We start from the raw sequence: 19735 nt of genomic DNA on the forward strand, positions 1-19735 counted from the left end.
GTGTGTGTCTTGATGTTTCTTCCCAGTCCCCTGCCCCCTGAGGAGCTCACAAAACTCATCTATGAAGCCAGCGGGCAGGACATCAGCATCGCAGTCCTCACACAGGTCGGGGCTGGTGAGGGGCAGGGGTCCCGCCACCAGCAGCCACCCGCAGCCAGTCTCTGAAACGCTGTCTCCACTTGTGTCTGCCTCAGGAGATTGTGGTTTACCTGGCCATGTATGTCAGGGCGCAGCCCAGCCTTTTCGTGGAGATGCTCAGACTCCGGATCGGACTGATCATTCAGGTGATGGCCACGGAGCTGGCACGGAGCCTGAACTGCTCAGGTACGAGGCACGCAAGTGGACTCTCGGCGGGGGGGGGGGGGGGGGGAGGGCGGTTCCCACCCCTCTGATCCTGCCCCAGGGGGAGCCTGCCCAAGTATTCTGGAAGCAGGGCTTCTGAGCAGGTTCTCTTGTTTAGATGCTGAATTTCATACATCAGGGAGAATGAGGCACGAGGATCTTGTGCCCTGCTCCTGATAGCTAAGTTCCTACGGTATCTCCTTGCAGTGAGAGGTCATCCCCCATTTCCTAACACCTCCACTGGGAGCAATCGTACCCATTTAAATATGTAAGTCAACGATGGGACACATTCCAACACTGGGAATCATCACAGTGTGAAAAATTACATGTGCGAGTATTTAAACCACAGCATTTAGAACCACCGAGGAGTGGCACAGTTCAGCCCTGAAACAGTAGTGCGGTCATCCTGAGCAGGGAGACCTGTCACAATGGCCTTTGTCACCACCTCCCCGAGGCCCACCTGACTCTATGTGCCACCAGCCCTGTGTCAGAGACACTTAAAAAGTATGTATTTGTAGGAGAAGAAGCTTCCGAAAGTTTGATGAACCTTAGCCCTTTCGACATGAAAAGCCTCCTGCACCATATTCTGAGTGGGAAAGAGTTTGGCGTCGAGAAAAGCAGTAAGTAAATGTTCTGTTCACATTGGGGGCGGCCAGAGGGGGGCTGGACTGGCGGGCCCAGGGTTTCCCGGCACTGCAGTTGTGGACAGAATCCACGAGGGGCAGGTTCCGACTTTATGGGGATGGACAGTCCTAGGTTCAAGATTTCAGCTTTTCGGCCTCTGTGACCCCGCGTAGGCCTGCTGATAGTGCTGTTGTCACGTGTGCGTGCGCGCCCTTCTGTGCCCCGGCCCACCACCCCCCTCCTCCCGCCGTAACTTGTGCACACTTGTGAGGAGGGGGCCACGTGACCAGGGGGTGGGATGAGAGGGTTGTGTTTTCCAGTCTTCTGGAGTGGACCCCGCCTTTGGTTTGGCTAGAAGCACTCGCAAGCAGACCCCTGATAATCTTCAGGGGAGCAGAGTGCTCTACATCCTCACGGCACTTTCTTGCTGAGTTTGCTTCGCTCCAGCTTGCTCACTCAGTTTTGATCTGTACCAGAACTTAGTTTGCTGTGCTAGGAAGTATAATCGCCTGAGTCCTGGTGGAATTCTGTTCTCAAATGCTCCCTAATTATAATTGAAGCAATTATCATTTCTCCCCCTCATAATAAAGCGAAATGATTTGCAGACACATTGGCAAATTTATTTCATCAAGCCAAAGAAATGCCGTGTGGGCTGTCATTCTTTTTATTTAATAAGAAGGACATTGGGTACTTCATATTTTTTCCCCAGAGTGCGCACCAGCCAGCAAACAAAGATGGCATCATGCAATCAGATGTGGTTTGGTCGCTTTTCTCCTTTCCTGAAGGAGTGCTTAAGATCCTTTTCCAAAAGTAATTTTCAGTTCTATTCAAATGCACAGTCCTTGAAATGTAAATTTGCAAAATAAATATTTTATGTGTTCCTGCTCATCAAAATAATATATGTGGTTTGACACAGATAATTACTAAAAATTTGTTATTAGATCTAAAGCTACAGATGCTTACAAAATTGAGAACAGAGTAATGTCACTTGAAAGCTATAAATATGTCTAATTGCAAGTAAGGCTAATTGCCATCTTTTTACATATAACATCATTTGTTAATTGTCTTCTGTCATTGTTCAATTTTTATGTTAGGAAACTCAAATAGTCTTAGAATTTTGATTAAATCCCGAGATGTCTGAGATATTTCCACCTACTGCCCACCCTATACAGGCCCTACTGTAGCTTCTGGCTTCTCTTTTCTACCTTCCTGGTGTCCTTCCTTCACTGCTGTCCTTCTAATGTCGGTGTCTGTGGGCTCCTTAGTCATCTCCACTGTCCTAGGCAGCGCCCTTCCCTCTGTGGCTTCGGGGTGGGGGTGGGGGGCTGGGTGGGAAGGCTGGGCACTCAGGGGAAGCTGCTCTGAGGAAGTGATCTTCGAGCTGGGTCTTCAGAGGAGAGGGAGGGCCTGGCAGAGGGGAGTGGGTGGGATGGGCGGGAGCAGCCTGGGCAAATGCCCAGCCCCATGTAGCTGGCCAGGAGTGCAGAGGTGGGGGGGGGGGTTGGGCAGGGCGGTGGAAGTTGGGGGCAGGTGGGACTCAAGTCCAGAGGGCTTCATCCTGAAGACAGAGCTAGGCCTGGAAGGACTCCGAGTGTGTAGTGACATGATCACACTTGCCTTTCAGAATGACTGCTGTGATGCAAGCACAGAGAAGTGGTTCGCGGGGAGGGGCGGGGCGCAGACGCCCCAGTCCAGAGGCTGCCACAGCAGGTTGAAAGTGAGGTGACGGAGGCCCCGGCCCGTCGTGTGCCGGCAGGGGGGTCTCCTCCGCCTGCAGCCCTTAGTCGGCTTGTTCTCCCTGGACATCCTCTCCAGCCCCAAGATCCCTTAGTGGGGTGGTCTCAATTTTCTACAAGGAAGGTGTGCTTTTGGAGAAGAAATTATTTTTTAAAAAACAACCGATTCATTAAAGGTTTTATGGCCACTCTGGTTTTTTTTGCATGCTGCTTAAGTGATGTTCACTCCTTCATCCATTCCCTCCGGTACCTGGGGAGCCTGTGCTGTGTAGCAGGTACCGGTCCAGGGGCTGGAAACAGCGCGCTGGCCAGGGCAGAAGAGGCTGTCTTCTACTGGAGTTTCTCAGCGAGTGGGAGAGAGAGATGTGGCTAAAAATAAGCACAGGGCACGTATTCCTCCCTCAGGGCGGATGCTAGTAGTTTCTAAGAACCACGTTTATGTTTCCCCTCCAGTGCGACCTATACATTCCTCCACATCCAGCCCTGCCATCTCCATCCACGAAGTGGGACACACTGGAGTCACCAAAACCGAGAGGAGTGGCATTAACAGGCTGAGGAGCGAGATGAAACAGGTAAGACAGGACTCTTGGTGGCAGTGCCAGGAAAGAAGTGGTTTTCATGCCTGGGCTCACCTCAGAAAGTGCTAGAAACCCAGGGCCTGCAGGGTGCTCTTTGTATAGGATGTGAGATCCCTGCTGTCCTGAAATCTAACACACTCTACCCAGATATCTAAGATTTCTGTGAACATTCCGGAAAACACCCTTACCCATGTTTGTCTCTATTGCCGAGAACCACACTTTCTCGGTGGTGGGCCACAGCTATTCCAAAAGTAGAGTCGTGCAAGATGTAACTGAATCATCTCACCATGAAATGTGTCCTTCAGATGACATAGCAAGAAGGAGGTAGAAATAGAATAGAATGCTCATGATACCTGTGTTTGCCACCATCCATGGGTGTCTCCCTTCTTGGTTCACTTTTTACTTCATGGTACATTCCTTCTGAAGTGACCCCCCCCAGGACCGCAAGGCCGCAGCTCTTCGGAGTCCTCGTGTGCCGGGGACGGGGCTAGGACTTGACTGATCTGTAGGAGGAAGCAGAGCTTCCTTCTGATCATGACCCCAGTGAGAAATGAACTGAGATTCTCTTCTCCATTTCAAATGATGACTCAGTAGATTGAGTCCCTGAGGCGCTTGTGGGTCACACCCAGCAGTTGGGCCAATACTTCCCTGGATTTTCCAGAGGGTGATAGAAGTAGGGCATCCTTGATTTGAAACTGGCTTTTATGTCCTGATGTATTTTTACTTTCAGATGACTAGGCGATTTAGTGCTGATGACCAGGTGAAACATTGTCTTTTTCCGTCTTTCACGTGTGTGTTTCGTGTTCTTTCTGGCTTGAATGTGGAGAGCAAGGCTGCGAATACGGAGACTGAGGGCCCAGGGAGTGATTTTGCCCATCAAATCCGCTTGGGTGGAGGTGACTCCTCGCCTGTGGCGGGCAGGCAGAGCAGGAGAGACGGCCTTTCACGCACCTTTAAAAAATCCATTTATCAAGCTTTTGGGTTTTAGAGGATGATTTGTGAGAGAGGTGGTTCTGGGGTCTGCCTTGCCAGGAGTTTCTATGCAAAAAAAGGGAAGTAAGTAGGGGAAAGTAAAACGTGGTCATTGATTAGATGAATAGAAAGAATACTGCTATTCCTGTCCTCACATTGCCGGGTGTGTGTGTGGGGGGGGGGTGGTTGTGTGTGGCGTGTGCGTGTGGGGTGTGTGTGGGGTGTGTGGGGTGTGTGTGTGGACTTTAACCCTGGAGGGAAAGCAGTGTAAGGATACTGTTCTTTCCCAGTACCTTCAGGACCCGCTTCTTCCTGAGCACTCCGGGAAGTTGGAAGCCCTGTGACTGAGCAGGCGTAGAGGAGTTGTAGAGTGACATATCGATTCTCTATGCTGTCCCTGCAGCTAGCTTAGGCTCTTTCCAAGTCAGGAACCAACTTTCCAAACATCTTCCTTTGCTAGCCACTCGGTGGCACCATACCCCGATCGTGGCTCACTGTGGGTGAATATGGGTGGTTCCTTCTGCCTCCATTTAATACTGTCCTTGTATATTATGGGGACAAAATGATCTTCTTTGCTAGGTTTAGATTCAGCCAGTACAAGTTTTATACTTGGCCACTTACATCAAGGAAATATATTATTCTCTCTCCCAAATTTTATAGATGCCTTGGCATTTCTAAATTTCGACTCTTTTTTTGCAAGAACACCACGGGTGCACAGTTTGTGCTCAGGCACTATCCCCATGCCAGTTAAGGATACATTATAGATTTTTAGATGAGGAAATACTTGTTTGGCCAAAGGTCATCAGCCTTCTCTTACTTGTTCATTTAATAAATATCTATCTAATGCCAGTAGGGGCCCAGACGCTAAATGCTGGTTATGGGAAGGTATTTTATTGATCTCTACAACTCTTAACATAAAAGATGAGCATTTTGTGGCTAGGACTTTAGAAAACAGTGTCCGAACTTGATGAGACAGATCCACATAGGACTAGAATGGGTAATGTTTCATACTCCCGAGAAAGAGCAGTTCCCAGGTCCGCCGTGGCACGGAGCCCCGAGCTCTGCGCTGGCTGGCGTCTGGGGCTCTTTGCCTGGACGGTGAGTGAGAACTTCTGCCTGCCCGCCGCCTCTGCACCTTCTTGCCGCGGGGGTTTTCGATGCTGTTCTGTGTTCCTCCTCCCTGCTTGCGTCCTTTGGTGTCACTGCACATGACTGAGTGGACTCTCTTTGTTTTGTAGCTGTTTTCTGTGAGCCAGGCCGTGTCCAGCAGTGCGCATTCCTCCAAGTCTGCGGTAAACCACGCATCCCGACTGCTCTCCTCACCGCCTCCTCGTTTGTGGTGTCTGAGTCCTCTTGTTGCCCTTCTCGTGCACCCACCTCATCCCTAGCTCCCACAGCTTTGAACAGGCTTAAGTTTTCATGTGACTGTCATTATGAAGAGGGTCTAGAAGGAAAGCCAAGAAGTTCTTGATTTGAGCTTTGTCCAGGAGCTTCTGGAACCTTCGGGGCATTGGTTCTGTGCCTTTCTTCTGAGCTGTGGTGGTGAGCCACTGCCTGCACGTGCTGAGGAGCACCTTATACTCACAACACCCTGGCTTGGCTTGAGGCCCCAGATCAAGTGGAGGAGTAGGAAATATTCTAATTGCAGAAGCGAGTCTTAATCTTCCTCTTGAAACTAGAAGGAGAAAACCAGCTGAGTCATTGATGAGTGTGGCTGTAATTACTTTTATTTGTATCTAATTGTTGCCGTATTTAAATGGCAGTAATGAACCCCATGGAATAACCCAGCCTAACAGCCTTTTCAAAATAAGATCCGATGAAGTCAAAATGAGTACATAGGGAAAACTCCTGCCTCCTGCCCTGCTAGCATGCTTACCATTTGGATTTCATTTTTAAACCTTTAAGTTTGATGTTGTGCATTGAGAAATGAAGGTATGAGATAGTTCGGAACAAGATAACGTGGAAGGATGAAAGTTACCCTCTACTGCCCTGTAGACGTGCAGGTTAGAATCCATCCTCCGGCAGAAAGCAGGCTTGTGAGCTCTGCTGCGGGGAGGGGTGCGGCATGGCCTCGCCCCCCACCCCACCCCCCACCCCACGGAGCTAGCTCAGCTTTCAGGTCCTCTGGCTCCAGACCCCCACAGAGAGCCTCTGTGAGCTGCATCTGCAGTTGGGGGCGGGCCCTGCCCCAGCACCTGGCTCTCCAAGGCCAGAGTAAGGCCAGCCTCAGGCCAGGAGGTGGGAATGAGATGACGCACTCCCTCTGCTTCAGCAAAGCCCGTGTTCTGGCTGGGCGGCCGCCATCAGCCCTGGTGAGGATGGAGCCCTGTGCTGAGAACAGGCGAACAAAGGGATTCAAAGGCACTGGTGGATATACTGTCATCTTGGAGGCCCCACTACTAAATAAGGATTCCCAGCCTTTACTGTTTGTCTTTCCCTCCAGAGCAACCCCTCTCCCCCTTCCCCCATATTTTTATGTGCTGCGTTGTTTGTGGCACCTGCAGTACGGGGAGGTGACCCCTGCCCCTCTGGGGCACAGTGCAAGAAGAGTGGGCACTTCGGCATTCATCGGCCTGGGGGGCTCTTTCGCAGCCCTCCTGCAGCAATGCCAGAGGGCCTTGGGACAGCTGTTTCCCATGCGCACTTACCACAAGCCAGGCGTGCTTTCAAGGTTTTTTGTATCTTCATTCAGGGAGTGCTCACGGCTCTCCGAAGCAGGTCTGCCTGTGACCCGTTGTACAGGGGAAGCCGAGGCCCAGAGCTGGTGTTCGGATGGATGCAGCGGTGTTGACTTGGGAGTCACAGCCTGACCCCAGGGGCCACACTCTCCCCTGCTTGGTCTGCCCTGTGAGGTCAAGGTCCTTTGATGTTGTACTACGTCTCGAGGGCTGGAAGGAGGACACAAAAGGAGATCAGTAACCAAACCCATACAGAATTAATCCAGCTTCCAAAAGTGGCCAGAGTTAAACCAAGGAACTATGTTTCTTTCTGAGCATGTGGTCTGTGTTTTGATGAGTTTGCTGAGTCATCCCCTCATGCTGGCCAGCAGTCCCGTGGGGTACCGGCTCTGAGGTTTCTAAAGACCATGCGCGGTCTGTCTTGCAGAGGTCCAGCACCCCATCCTCGCCCACTGGCACTTCATCATCAGACTCAGGCGGGCACCACATTGGCTGGGGGGAGCGCCAGGGCCAGTGGCTACGCAGGAGAAGGCTGGACGGAGCCATCAACAGGGTCCCTGTGGGATTCTACCAGAAGGTGTGGAAGATCCTTCAGAAGGTAAGCTTGGCCACTGTACGCCATTTCACTGGCCTTGTCACTGGGAGCACACACTCCTAGGGAAACAAACCACCCCCTTAATTCCTTTGTGAGGCATGGTGGCACCTGCAGGTATCAGCGTGTGGCTGCAGAGCCAGCAGATACGGCCCCCGAACTTGGGGAGCCCCCAGCCTAGAGCAGGGTTTCTTCACCTCTGATGTTTGGCACCACTGACATTCGGGGCCGGGTAATTCTTTCTTTGTGGGAGCTCTTCTGTGTATTGTGGGATGTTAAGCAACATCCCTGGCCTCCACCCACTAGATGCCAGTAGCACCCCCATGCCCACCCCTAGTTGTGAGAATCAAAAATATCTCCAGACATTGCCAAGTGTCCCCTAGGCAGCAGATTGTCCTGGCTGAGAACTGCCGGCTGAAACCACAGCAGATTAGATCAGGCGGCAAGCCCAAGTTGTGTGGGACCACCTTGGACATATTTCTGGAACATAGAAAAGTCAGAAGATAGACAAAAACTGCGGGGGGGGGGGAGACTTTTGGATGTGACGTAGGTGACCTACAATGGCAGCCCCAGGCCTTAGCTTCCTGCGTGTACAGGACAGGTGTGGTGTCTACACCATTCAGCAACTTGACGTGAGCACCTCCTGTGGCTGCAGGGCACCGTGTCAGGCCCCAGGTGCTCCAAGGCACAATCCCCACATACCTGGGGCCGCCTCTGCCTCTCCACCTAGAGGATGGGGACCCCAAACCCACTCCCTTTAGCCAGCTGCCCCCTGTGCCTGTGGCCATCCGACAGGGCTGCATTTCCCAGCGGCCTAGGGCTGTGGCGGTATCAATGGAGGTCATCAGAAGCCACAGCCTGCACTGCACACACCAGAGCACAGCAGAGTCCGCCTGCGCACGTGAGCAAGGAGGGGGCAGCAGCGAAGCCACGCCCCTTTGCTCTGTGCGCCCCACCCCCACCCAGGGCACTTGTGTGTCCCCCAGGGTCCCCCCCTCCCCCGCCCAGCTCCTCTTTCCTAATACCCAGGCACGGACTGCCTCAGTTAAAAGCTTCAGTGCAAATTAAGAACCAGGGGGTAGTACTGGTTTTGGTTTTTTGTTTTTTTTTTTAACGATTTTTGTTAGCTCATTTCACCATAGGAGAGGAGAGGAAAGTCATCCCGAAGGAGCACACACCACAAGCCCCTTCCCAAAGTCACAGCACCTTTCAGCCATTTTGTTTCTGGGGCCGGGGCCCCTGGTCCATGAGGGAGCTTCAGCATGTCTGCTTTGTGGGGACTGAGGTCTTCATGGCGCTGAGCATGAGGAGGTCAGAATGGTCCCTGTCCTCAAGCAGCTGGTCCCCACACGGTAGCGGAGCCCACAAGAGCCGTTCACCACCTCTGCTCACGAGGCACGGGCATTTGCCGCTACCCTGTCCTCAGCCCGCCAGGGCCCTGGGATTTAGAAGGCAGCCAATTCGAATTAGACTAGAACAAACTTCCTAGAAAAACCTCCCCACTCTTCCTGGGGCATCATACGCTTCCATCCAGACTTATCCTAGTTCAACACCAAGACACTTTTATTATGAAAAAGCAGCGTTTTGTGTCGAGCCGGCACTTGATATTTATATACAAGGGTGTGCGTGTGCACGTCTGTGCATGTGCTCGAGTCTTTTGTGATTGGTGCTTATTATAGTAATCTCAAAAATAGATGCCTGCAAAGGCACAGAAGTATCACTTCGCCAGCAGGAGCCATGAAAATCTCCCTTTATGTGGCACCAAAGGGGGCCTCACAGCCGCCAGGGCCTGGTTGCCAAGTGAAATGCAGAGCTTCCACAGAGGAGGACCCAGCAGCTCCCTGGGGCATTGTTCGCACACAATCTGAAAGATGCCTGCTGCCTCCCTAGAATTGCTCCATCGAAAACACAGCCTGTGGGCAGTGAGAACAAGCTCTCTAAAAATAACGCTAGCAGTCTGGCGTGTTCAGCCCTCATGCAGGTTTCCAGAGCAGAGGGACTTGAGTGTGTGCGAACGTGTGTGCACATTTACTAAGGTTCTGGAATCTGACTGAACCGTGCTATGTGTGTTCTGCCTCCAGTGCCACGGTCTGTCCATCGATGGTTACGTGCTCCCGTCGTCAACGACGAGAGAGGTATGACGGGAGAACGCCAGTGCCCACCTCCTGCGGGTCTCCCCCCAGTGCTCTAGGGCGTGCTTCCCACCTTTGTCAGCATCGCCTTTTCTTTGGCCCCTCAGAAACTGCATATCTGTCAAGAGCTTTACCTTTGCCCTTTAAGGCACTATTAAGAGAAGAAGGAAGCTGCATGCCCCACACGTCGGAGCCCCGGAGCCCCGTGCAGCCTCCTCCAGCCCCCTCCGCCGAGAACAGTCATCTTTCTGGTTTCCTTTCCCCGAGTTATGCTTTCACAGACTGAGTACTTAGTTTTTACCCCGCCCAAGACCCAGTGCTATATGCCACAAGGAGTGATGAAGAAAGAGGAATAAACAAAGGGCCCTGTCCCCTGGATGTCCCAGTCCAGTGGGGTAGGTAAATCAAGTTAGGACAAGGCCAACTCCAACCTCCCCCCCCCCCCCACCTCCCACACCTCGAAGTTGTCTGCCTCCCGCTCCAGAAGGTTCTGGCTGGTGGCATCAAGAATGTGGCCAGAAAGGAGGCAGCATTTGGGCTGAGCCCTGGAGCCAATGGGTGCCGTGGCCAGCGCTGGGATCAGGGCTGGCTGTCCTCGGCTCCCTCCTGACCCCCCCCGCCGGTCCCTTTGGCAGATGACCCCCCAGGAGATCAAGTTTGCCGTCCACGTCGAGTCGGTGCTGAACCGTGTGCCGCAGCCCGAGTACCGGCAGCTGCTGGTGGAGGCCATCATGGTGCTGACGCTGCTCTCAGACACCAACATGAACAGCATCGGGGGCATCATCCACGTGGACCAGATCGTGCAGATGGCCAATCAGCTCTTCCTGCAGGACCAGGTGGGTGTGCCCAGTCCCGCCCAGTCACCCCCGAGCTGAGGTGGGGACAGAGGCAAGATAGGTTGGCTGGCATGTATCTCTGTCAAGGCTGAGGAGTCTGTGTCCAGTAGGAAACACTATTCTCAAAGAAAATGTCATCACAGATGGTGGAAAACTGTCGACCGTTTGGTTAGAAAATGGCACAGTGGCCACTTGAGTCTGTCTGTTTCCAAAGATCTTTACATTTCCCATTTTGGCATAGGTTTGAGTGCCGGCGTTGAGGTAGGAGGAAGCGTCCTCTCGTTACAGAGTCGGTAACGCACTGCGGATGAGGGCACGCGGGAGCACAGTGTAGTACCCGGAGGAGAGGCTGGGTGTCACCCCCGGGCACTCTGGGCTCCTGCCCTTGGGCTTAGAGCCCTTCTCTGGGGGCTGTTGGCTTCCAGCACATACGGTCATCCCAGGGCCTGAGAGGGAACTCTGTTCATTCTTTGCCTCTTTTCCTGCTGCAGATGTCAATCGGAGCCATGGACACCCTGGAGAAAGACCAAGCCACAGGCATTTGCCACTTCTTTTATGACAGTGCTCCAAGTGGCGCTTATGGGACAATGACCTACCTAACGAAGGCAGTGGCTTCTCATTTGCAGGAACTGCTGCCCAGTTCAGGCTGCCAGATGCAGTAGGGCCTCCCTGCTGTCAGTCTGTCACTTGCCCCCTAGCCTCGTCGGGAACCTTCTGTTCTCCAAGGTCCCCTGTGTTGGCGCAAAAGCCTGTCCCATCAGAAACCCTGGCTGGGAGGAGGTGGCAGCAATGGACCTGAAACCAATGTGTGTCCAAGCCACAGAAAGAGCTGAGGAGTCCTGTGCTCCCCCCGGGAGTGCCATGGGATCGCTGTCTAGGTTCACTTTGCTGTAACATTTGCCTCAACATCTGGTCTCGGAGTCTGAAGAGGAATTGGAATTTGGTCTCTTTTGAGGGCAGTGTGAATAGAAAAACCAGCTTAAATTGGCTCTTGCTGTGAGTTACTGAAATCAGTCGGATGTGCTAGTGACACATCTAAAGATGGGAAGATCCTTCCAGCAGCGGGCATGGACCTTGACAAGGGGAACATCTTAACAGGAGGCAGTCGGTCTGTGGACCGAACGGTTTACCAAATAGAACAACTCTATCTTTCTGTGGAAGTTTGGTTTTCTTGTGCCTTGTTTTCTTTCTAGGGCTCGTGTTGTTTTTTTGGGCGTAGCTGCCTTTGTGCGACAGCATCCTCTCTTGCCGAGATTTAGAAAACTGCTTGCACTTAACTTTGCCTTGTGGTCTCAAGGATTTTATCCTGGCTCCTTATGAATTAGAGATTTCTTCTGCCTTATATAAAAAGAAAAATCCCACATCTTCTGGAATATAGCACAAAAAATAAAAAGGCAGGGGAGGTGCCAACTCTCCTTATAGCTGGGCCAACTGTTGTTTGGGGGCTGGAGCAGCAGGGAGTCCCTCTGGAAGGCCTGTATCCCCTACCCCCGCATGGGGTGACCACCGGAGGAGTACATGGTGCCAGATGCCCGAGAGAGGAGTGGTGTGCACAGAGCCATTCCCCGGAGGCCTGGAATGTCGAGCAAGGACAGATCCTCATAGGGCAGGGCCTCGCCGTCTTTGGCCAATGTTTGCAATGTTTGGTGAATGGAGTGTCTCTCTAGGCACTGACTTACCTGGGGCGGGGGGCGGGGGGGGAATGGGACAACAACAGGGAACAGTTTGCGTGAATGATGGACTTTGGAGGCAAGCCGTCGCCCGGTGGTTAAATGGTGAGCTCCAGCTGCCGGAGGGTGACAGGTTAGATTTGTGATGACTCTGCCTCTGAAGTGGGAACATGGCCACTGGATCATTGTTGGCTCAGAAGCTTATGTGAAGGTGGAGAAAGCTGATGCTCTAGCTGCTTTGAGGGGACACGGAGGTGCCCTCCGTGGAGCTGCCCTCAGCAGATGCAGCGCTGATCCTTATTCTTGAAGCAGGAGAGGCAGGGTGGCCTTGTGTTCCTGGTACTTCTGCTAAAGAGCCTCTCTTCAGGTTGAGCCCCAGGGAGAGAGGGTCTAGAAACACAGGGCTCAGTGCTCCTCACCTGGGCTCAGTGGCGCATACGCACCTTTGGGACCTTGTTTCCAATTCTTGGAAGCACAGTACTTTCTTTGCTGAGGCATGGCGTAGTTACATAAAGAACCACCCCAGAATCCGTCAGTTTCTGCTCCCGCGGACTTCTCCTCCCCTTCTCTTCTTTCCCTTCCCTAATCGTGTCAGCACACGTTGCACACTTTCCGTGCCAGGTGTGGGAACACAAAGCTACAGGAGATGTGACTCGGCGCTTGAGGACCTCAGCCCGGCAGGGAAGGCAGAGTGTGGTGGGGTCGGTGGCCGAGACCCAGCACGCCGTGGGACCGGAAGGTGGGGCCTGCCCGCAGCGCTGGCGTCGCAGCCGAGCTCAGAGACCGTGCGGGCCGCCTGGCCTCCGGCTCCTGCCCACGCGGCACATGGCCTGGCCTGGCGCCATGTTCCCCCACGCTCGTGCGGTGCTTCCTGCTCGTGCCCCGTCTTGCCCGGGAGGCCTGTCTGGTCCCGTGCGCCTCCAAGGGTCCGGGGCTGGGAGGTGGGCCCGACTAGTCTGGTTTCAGAGTGGCAATTTCATAACCTTTATTTTTGGGGTCTTGAAAACATGCCTAGCACGGACGGGGCTCATGTAGTTCACCCGATCGACTTCCTGGAGGATAGTTTCAAACGCGATGTAAGAAAGGCACAAGCTGTGAAAGTCCTGGTTGTTTCTTGGGAGAGAGAGCTCGAGAAGAGTTACAGCCCTCCAGAACGAGCCAGATGCTAATTTAGAACATCACCTGCCTGATGACGTGCAAAACCGCAGATGCCGCGTTCGGGCTCACCAACGGGGATGCGGGCCGGCAGGAGCGCCATAATAGGCAACTCAACGGAGCCTTCGAGTCACTCTTTTGAAGCCTCTTTCAAATGAAATCCTGAAATAGTATCGCATTTCCACAGGCATCAAGCTGTCAGCTTCAAAGAAGGAGAACAGCCTTCTGAGGCTTGATCCCTTTCACGAGCAGCTGAGGCCCACGCCGCAGAGAGGAACAGATGCTCGAGGGGGATGGCAGAGGCCCCATGCTGCCACCATCCCGGCCCCGGCCCGCTGGGCTTCCACGCCAGGAGGGCGCAGCCGGCAGCCCCTGCTGCTTGTCCCTCTACCCTTCCGTAGAGCAGAAAGGCCGGTTTTGACCTTTATTGGGCCTGGGAGGTAGCATATTCTTTCTCTGAGCCGGGAACAAACATTTCTTTTAACATCCATTGAAAATCTGTTGGCCGCCGCACCTGCTGCTCACCTTGGCTTTGACCCAGGTGAAGCCAGCAGCAAGGACAAAGGTTCTGTCTCAGAGTCAGACTGGCCTTCCGGCCCGGCTCTGTGACCTGGGGGTGAGTGATGTAGCCTCTGTGCACCCCAGTTTGCCCATCTGTCAAAGGTGCACAAGGCCTGCAGACTGGCACGGGGCTACGTGTGGGGGAATCACAGGGATTCCCTTCTACTCCCTGCCTCTGGCAGTCGGAGCCTGGGGCTCCCCGTTCGCAAGAATCCAGATTTGCTCAATGGCAACCCCCAGCCAGGCCAGGGGCCAGAGGAACACGGGTCTCCAGTTCATGCCCGTGTCTCATGGGGTGGGCATCTGTCAGTTTTCTGGGGCCTAGTGAACGGAAGGAGATTGTTATACATTAGGTGCCTAAATAGAATTTAAATGCTCCCTGTGTTTAAAAAAAAAAGAAAAAAAAAAACAAGAAAAAAGGAAAAGAAAAAAGACCAGAAGATCAGGAGGCAAGAGAAACAGTTTGTCAGCTGATTGATGCCATTTATTTCTGGACAAGACGACAGGAGGCTCAGCCTCCCTTGATGTAAATTATAGCAGAACCATGCTCAGTTCTATAGACCCGCGCGCGCAAATGTGGCAAATAGCTTTTGTCTTCCCTACTTCCTCGTTGTCAGAGGGTACAAAAGCCTCCCACCCCTCGCCTCGGTGCCATTATCTTTCAAGGTGACCCTTACGCCTTTGAAGTCCCTGCCATCTATTGTGCGTGTCTCTCTACTCTTTGCATGCTCCCAGAATGCCTGTTCGCCCAGACTTGACCACTGATTCCTCTGCTTGCCGGGGAAGGTAAAGCCGCACTGTCACCCTCTTAAAGCCCAGTGCCCCCTTGTCCCCCTCCAAGCCATTCAGGAAAAGCCACCGAGTTAGCCAGGAGGGTTCTCTGAGGCATGAGAAGAACTGAAACCACCGGAGACCATTCTGGAGTCTAACACACGGGAGTGTCTGATGGTTTGGGAGAGAGAACAATTCCACCAGAAAACAACTGTGTGTGTGTTTTTCAGGAACATATGTGCAATTTTGGCAAAAACGGCTTCTCAGACGGAGTGGGGTAATCAGAACCAGTGAACTCTGAAGTCACGTGACGCATCCCTCCGCCTTACTGCAATCTGCCAGCTATTCTGAAACATGAATTGCTCAGAAAAGCATTTACTGTGGCCTACTTCAAGCCGGGCGTTGCTCGGCTCGCAGGAATATGGACAAGCGCGGGGGGTGAAAAAACGCCGCCCAGTCGTGAAGGCCTCTGCGGAAGGACACTGCCCAGCCTCCTGGGATGCCTTCCCGCCACAGGCCTCCCAGGCCACCCCCTACTTGTCCATTCTGCCTTGGTAACGTGTGTTGCAGAGAGGCTTGCTGCAGGGGGGCAGGGGAGCAGGGCCACGGGCGGTAGCTCAGGGCGGAGGGGAGAAGGGTTTCATCGTACAGCAGCTCTGGGGGGGACTGTGTCTGGAAGGCGGAAGGAAGTAAGCAAGTGCCCAAGACGGACCTTCCTCCACTCCTCCTGAGACGCCAGCAAGCTCCCGGAGCACCCCTGCTCTGCGACCGTTCGGGGAGCTGGAAAGGAGAGGCCATCAGGTGACTGAGGGGCGCTGCCCCCGTCTCCCGCCCCAGACCGCCTGCCGCCCAGCTGTCGGCCTGCCTCTGCCTGCGCCACGTCCAGGGCCGGGGGGCCCCGAGCCCCGTGTGTCGTGGACGGCAGGGGCGCCGAGGCTGGAAACCGTCCCCAGGGCTCGCCTTCAGGCAAGCCTTTGCCTGGCTCCCACCTGCCCTCGCAGAGAGGCTTCTCCCTGTCCCCAGCCGAGAGGGCTCAGGCCGCAAGCACCCGCCCGCCTTTCAAGTGGGGGCCTTAGAAAGTACGGGAAAGACTGGGGCTGAGGCCTTCAGGTTCTGCAAATCGCTCAAAGGCTTCTTCCTCTGCACTTTAAATAGATGTGCTGTGCTGAGTTTTAAATTTGACACATTTCTTTTTTCGAACTTAAAAAAAGCACAATGGAAAGCAAGCAAGCAACGTAGTGACTCATCCTCGGGAGAAAGGGAACGGCTCCCTGATCAGAAGCAGTGGTCAGGGGAACATTCCAGGAGACTGCCTGGGGTTGTGTACCATAAAGGGGAGAGAGTGGAAATACATTGGGAACAGGTGAGGCCCACAGGATTGGCTCTGAGGAGTCCCTAGAATAAGCGTCTTCCGAGGGTCTAATTTCTGGGCCAGCCTCAGGTGTCTTGGAAGGACGGAGGAAGGTGGCAGAGATTTCCAACTGTACATCCCTCAGATATTGGTAAAGAACGAACCTATCTTCATCATACCTTTGCTTAGTTACCGGACCATTATTAGCACCAAGATTTTACAGATGGGGTAACTGAGGCTCAACAGGCATGTGGCTTGCATAAATTCTCCCACTTTAGATCCAGATTGAAGTCTGTGTTTCAAGACTCCATGTTTACCCAGATCTGGGCAAAGAACACTGCACTGCCTTTACAAATTTACCTCAGAAGAGAGACTCATTTCCTTGGTTTACACAAGGTTTGGATGGTACATATGGAGAGAAGTATTGCAAGGGACAGGAAGTCTCAGTTTAGCATACAGAGATTTAAAACAAAAAACAAAAAAACAAAAAAACCCAACGCAGCTTAAGATGATCCCAATCCTGTTTGCAAACGGGCAGCCTGGTGCAGCGTGAAACACTCCACCCAACTCAAGGACCGGACACACCCATCCAAGAAGCACTCTGAGTGCCTGGAGTGCATGTCGGGGCCAGGGCGAGACTAACAGTGCTGTGGGCTTAGTCCTTGCCTGCCCCTCTGTGGCCCTCGGCTCCCCAGCTAAAGCAGGGAGGCCAGGTCCTGCTCCATTTTCTCTAAGGGTTTCAAATCAGAAGAAAGGCAGTCAGTGCTTTGGGAACTGCAAAGCTCTTAACAACTAGAGTACCTATTCATGTAGTCCCTGCCACCCTAGAGACCTTGGCCGATGGTCAGCCTTCTGCAAAATTGTGATGGAGGCAGCGTTTGGCTTAAGGTGTCGTCACACCTGGTCCTGACCACCTCCTGGGCGCTCTGGCCCTTTCCCTGCTGGGTGCTCTGGGGTCAGCCAGGCCTGAAGTCAGGTCTCCGGGTTGCTGCTCAGGCCTAGGTACCTTCGGATGATACAGTCTCTTGGTGCTGCGGTTTGATCCTCTGTGAAATGGGGTGGCGGTTATATAAGCTGTTGTCACTGGGCGGTACCAAATATTGGCTAAAGTATGTAATGTATATATATATATAGTCACATCTGATAACATATATAAGCCACTGGCGTATGGCAGAGGCTCAGTAGACAGTGGCTGCAGGTACCCCCCTGCTCTGGTGGCGCCCCACTTAGGTCTGCACACTTCTGATCCCCATGGGAGGCAGCCCAGGTGCTTATGAATGTGGGCTTTGGACTCAGGCTACTTTTAAGCTGTGCAGCCGTGGATGGCCATGGACATGAGATCACTCTCTGAGCTGCGTTTCCTCGTTTGTCACATGGGGATAATAGTGCTCGTCATGTAAGGTTGTGGAGGACCACTGACAGATAATGGGAATTAAAAAAAAAACCAAACCATTTAGAGCAGTCTATCAGGACTGCAACCTGGCAAAGCTTGGGTTGGCCTAATTCAGGCATCAGTTACTAACACTCTAGAGAGGTCAAGGTTACTATCCACTGCTCTGCCCTGAGCAGGGCTCTCTGCTGTGGACCAAGCATGAAGCAGGGCGGATGGAGGGAGGGGATGGCGCTTTTGGGAGGAGGAGCGGAGAACTTCAAAGCCCTATTTTCATTACCTTCTGAATTCCTTCTTCCTCTTACAATCTGTCACCAAGGGCCTGGTGTGAAAAGAGAGGTCTGGAGTCCGCTCCCCTAGTTGGGAGAGGTACTGAGGCCTTTGGAGAAGAAAGCGCCTGGGATGCGCACAGTCGTGGGGCCGGACCACATGGGTGGGCCAGTCCACCCCACCGGGAGGGCAGCCCCAGAGGGCTTGGGGCCCGGGAGCGGGCGGTGCACATGGCTGCTTTGCCTGAAACCACGGGAGCCGCCTTGCATACAGAACAGCCAAGACCACGGGCCCGAGCTGGGGCTGGTGGGCCAGGCCCCAGTCCTCCATAAACTGGGGTTCCCGTCCTTGCCCCTCCACCTCATACGGTTGTTGCAAGGATTAAACATATTAATATTCTTAAAGTGCTTGGCTATCACTTGGTACCGTAGTAAGTGCTAAATAAATGTTTGCTTAATAAAAACAAATCAGACAGTGAAGGGAACCATTGAGTGAGTCCCTGTTTAAACACGACCCCCGAGGGCCTCCGCTACCCTTCTGTCCTCGCTCCAGCCAGTCTCCTTTGTCCTCTGAGAGGCTCCGGTGGAAGTTTTAGAGGAAAGCAGCCTTGCAGGCCCTTTCAGAGGCATTTGCATTTCCGGTCCCATTTTAGTTTCAGCAAAAGCTCTCACTTGGGGAATTCTTAGCCTCTGGCCTAGACAGTGCGGCAGAGAGAGGACAGGGGAGGGTAAAGGGTCCACAACCTCCACCTGGAGTGTTTTCTGCCTCAGTGTGGGCTGGCACTGTGCACTCTGAAGGCCTGTCTGCTCCCAGGACTCGAAAAGGCAGGATCCTACAACTGGACAAATTCTTCAGTAATCTCTGGCTACTTTGAGCTGTACATCATGGACTACGTAGCCATCAGTAGCTCAAACAATAAAGACATGGATCTACTTTAGCAAGAAGTCTGGCGCTGGGAAGTTGTGGGGTTGGAGCCGTGGTTCAACAATGTCATAAACGATCCGTGCCCTTCCCATCTTCCTTCCCCATCCTCTTCAGAGTGTGGCGTTTTCTCCTGTGGTTGCAAGATGGCTGCCACAGCTCAGGACATCCCACGCTTAAAAGACAACATTCCAACCAGGAAGGAGGGCAGAGCGTTCTTCTTGAGCTTTTCTCTCTCTCCCACTTCCCCCCACCACCTCCCTCCCCTTAGCAGACTTTCCCTTAATTCTCATTGGCCAGAAATGAGTCACATACCAATTTTAGACTGATCACTGGCAAAACCAATAAGGATTAACAGGACAGCTTTAGGAACTATGGTAGTTCTAAATCTAGAACTTCCGTGGATCTGCGGGTAGAAGCCACCTTCTGAGACCTCACCTGTCACAGCTGACACAAAGCTGGGGTTCTGTGAATGAGGAAGAAGGGAGATGGCTGCTGGATGGGCAACCCAGAGCCTGTCATGAGCACTTAGCCCCCAGGTCATCGTCTTGGCCTCTCTCATGCTTCCTGAAATTTCTCGTGCCTTATCCAGAGCCCTTTGCGGCTTGGGGTGAGCTGTTGTTCACTAATTACTTTGGATTTTTCTACTTGTTTCCGTCAACTCTAACCCTTCCCCCCCCCCCCCACCGCCACATTCTTAACCTCCCTGCACGATGGGATAAAGCACAGAAACAAGGTAAGACACCCCAATGGAGGAGAAAAAGTTAGAAACAAGCTACAGGGAACGAGGGTCACACGACCCAGACCGCCGGTTAGAAGACACGCCAACTGGATTAATACAGAGAGGTGTGTGCTGTTTAGCAGCACGTGAACACGAAAGAGGGACAGTAAAAGGATGAAAAAGGCCTTGTCAGGCAGGTGGTAACCAGAAGCAAGCTGTGGGGACATCGGCTAAAGTAGACTTGAGGACAAAAAGTAGTATTAGGGATGAAAAGGCTGACTACATGAGGTTAAAAGATGAAATTCACCAAGAAGAGATTTCCATTTTAAACACGACATACCCAGTAAAATCGCTTCAGCATATGTCAAGGAAGCATTATGAGAACTATGAGGAGGAGCTGATGGATCCGTCCTCACAATGGGAACGCATGTCTTG

General features: G+C 53.0%; 1 protein-coding gene across 5 annotated transcripts in view; it reads left to right on the top strand.

Annotated features, from left to right (window-relative positions):
* The window catches only part of PHKA2 (phosphorylase kinase regulatory subunit alpha 2), a 73545-nt gene extending 61895 nt beyond the window's left edge, over window positions 1-11650 (top strand). For 2 of the 5 annotated variants that reach the window (XM_028122595.1, XM_088028854.1), the window contains 9 exons: window positions 27-105; window positions 195-324; window positions 861-962; window positions 3156-3274; window positions 4011-4040; window positions 7358-7528; window positions 9604-9657; window positions 10290-10490; window positions 10982-11650. In XM_028122595.1, coding sequence (XP_027978396.1) covers window positions 27-105; window positions 195-324; window positions 861-962; window positions 3156-3274; window positions 4011-4040; window positions 7358-7528; window positions 9604-9657; window positions 10290-10490; window positions 10982-11152 — 1057 coding nt within the window. In that variant the 3' untranslated portion in view covers window positions 11153-11650. Of the gene's footprint in view, window positions 1-26; window positions 106-194; window positions 325-860; window positions 963-3155; window positions 3275-4010; window positions 4041-5490; window positions 5545-7357; window positions 7529-9603; window positions 9658-10289; window positions 10491-10981 lie in introns of all 5 variants that reach the window. The other 3 variants (XM_088028853.1, XM_088028857.1, XM_088028855.1) reach the window with 2 other exon arrangements.
* Window positions 11651-19735: the final 8085 nt, after the last annotated feature.

This window comes from Eumetopias jubatus, unplaced genomic scaffold (genome assembly GCF_037043125.1).
Source record: "Eumetopias jubatus isolate StellerSeaLion01/CBP00866 unplaced genomic scaffold, mEumJub1_p1.0 scaffold_11, whole genome shotgun sequence".
Taxonomy (NCBI): Eukaryota; Metazoa; Chordata; class Mammalia; order Carnivora; family Otariidae; genus Eumetopias; species Eumetopias jubatus.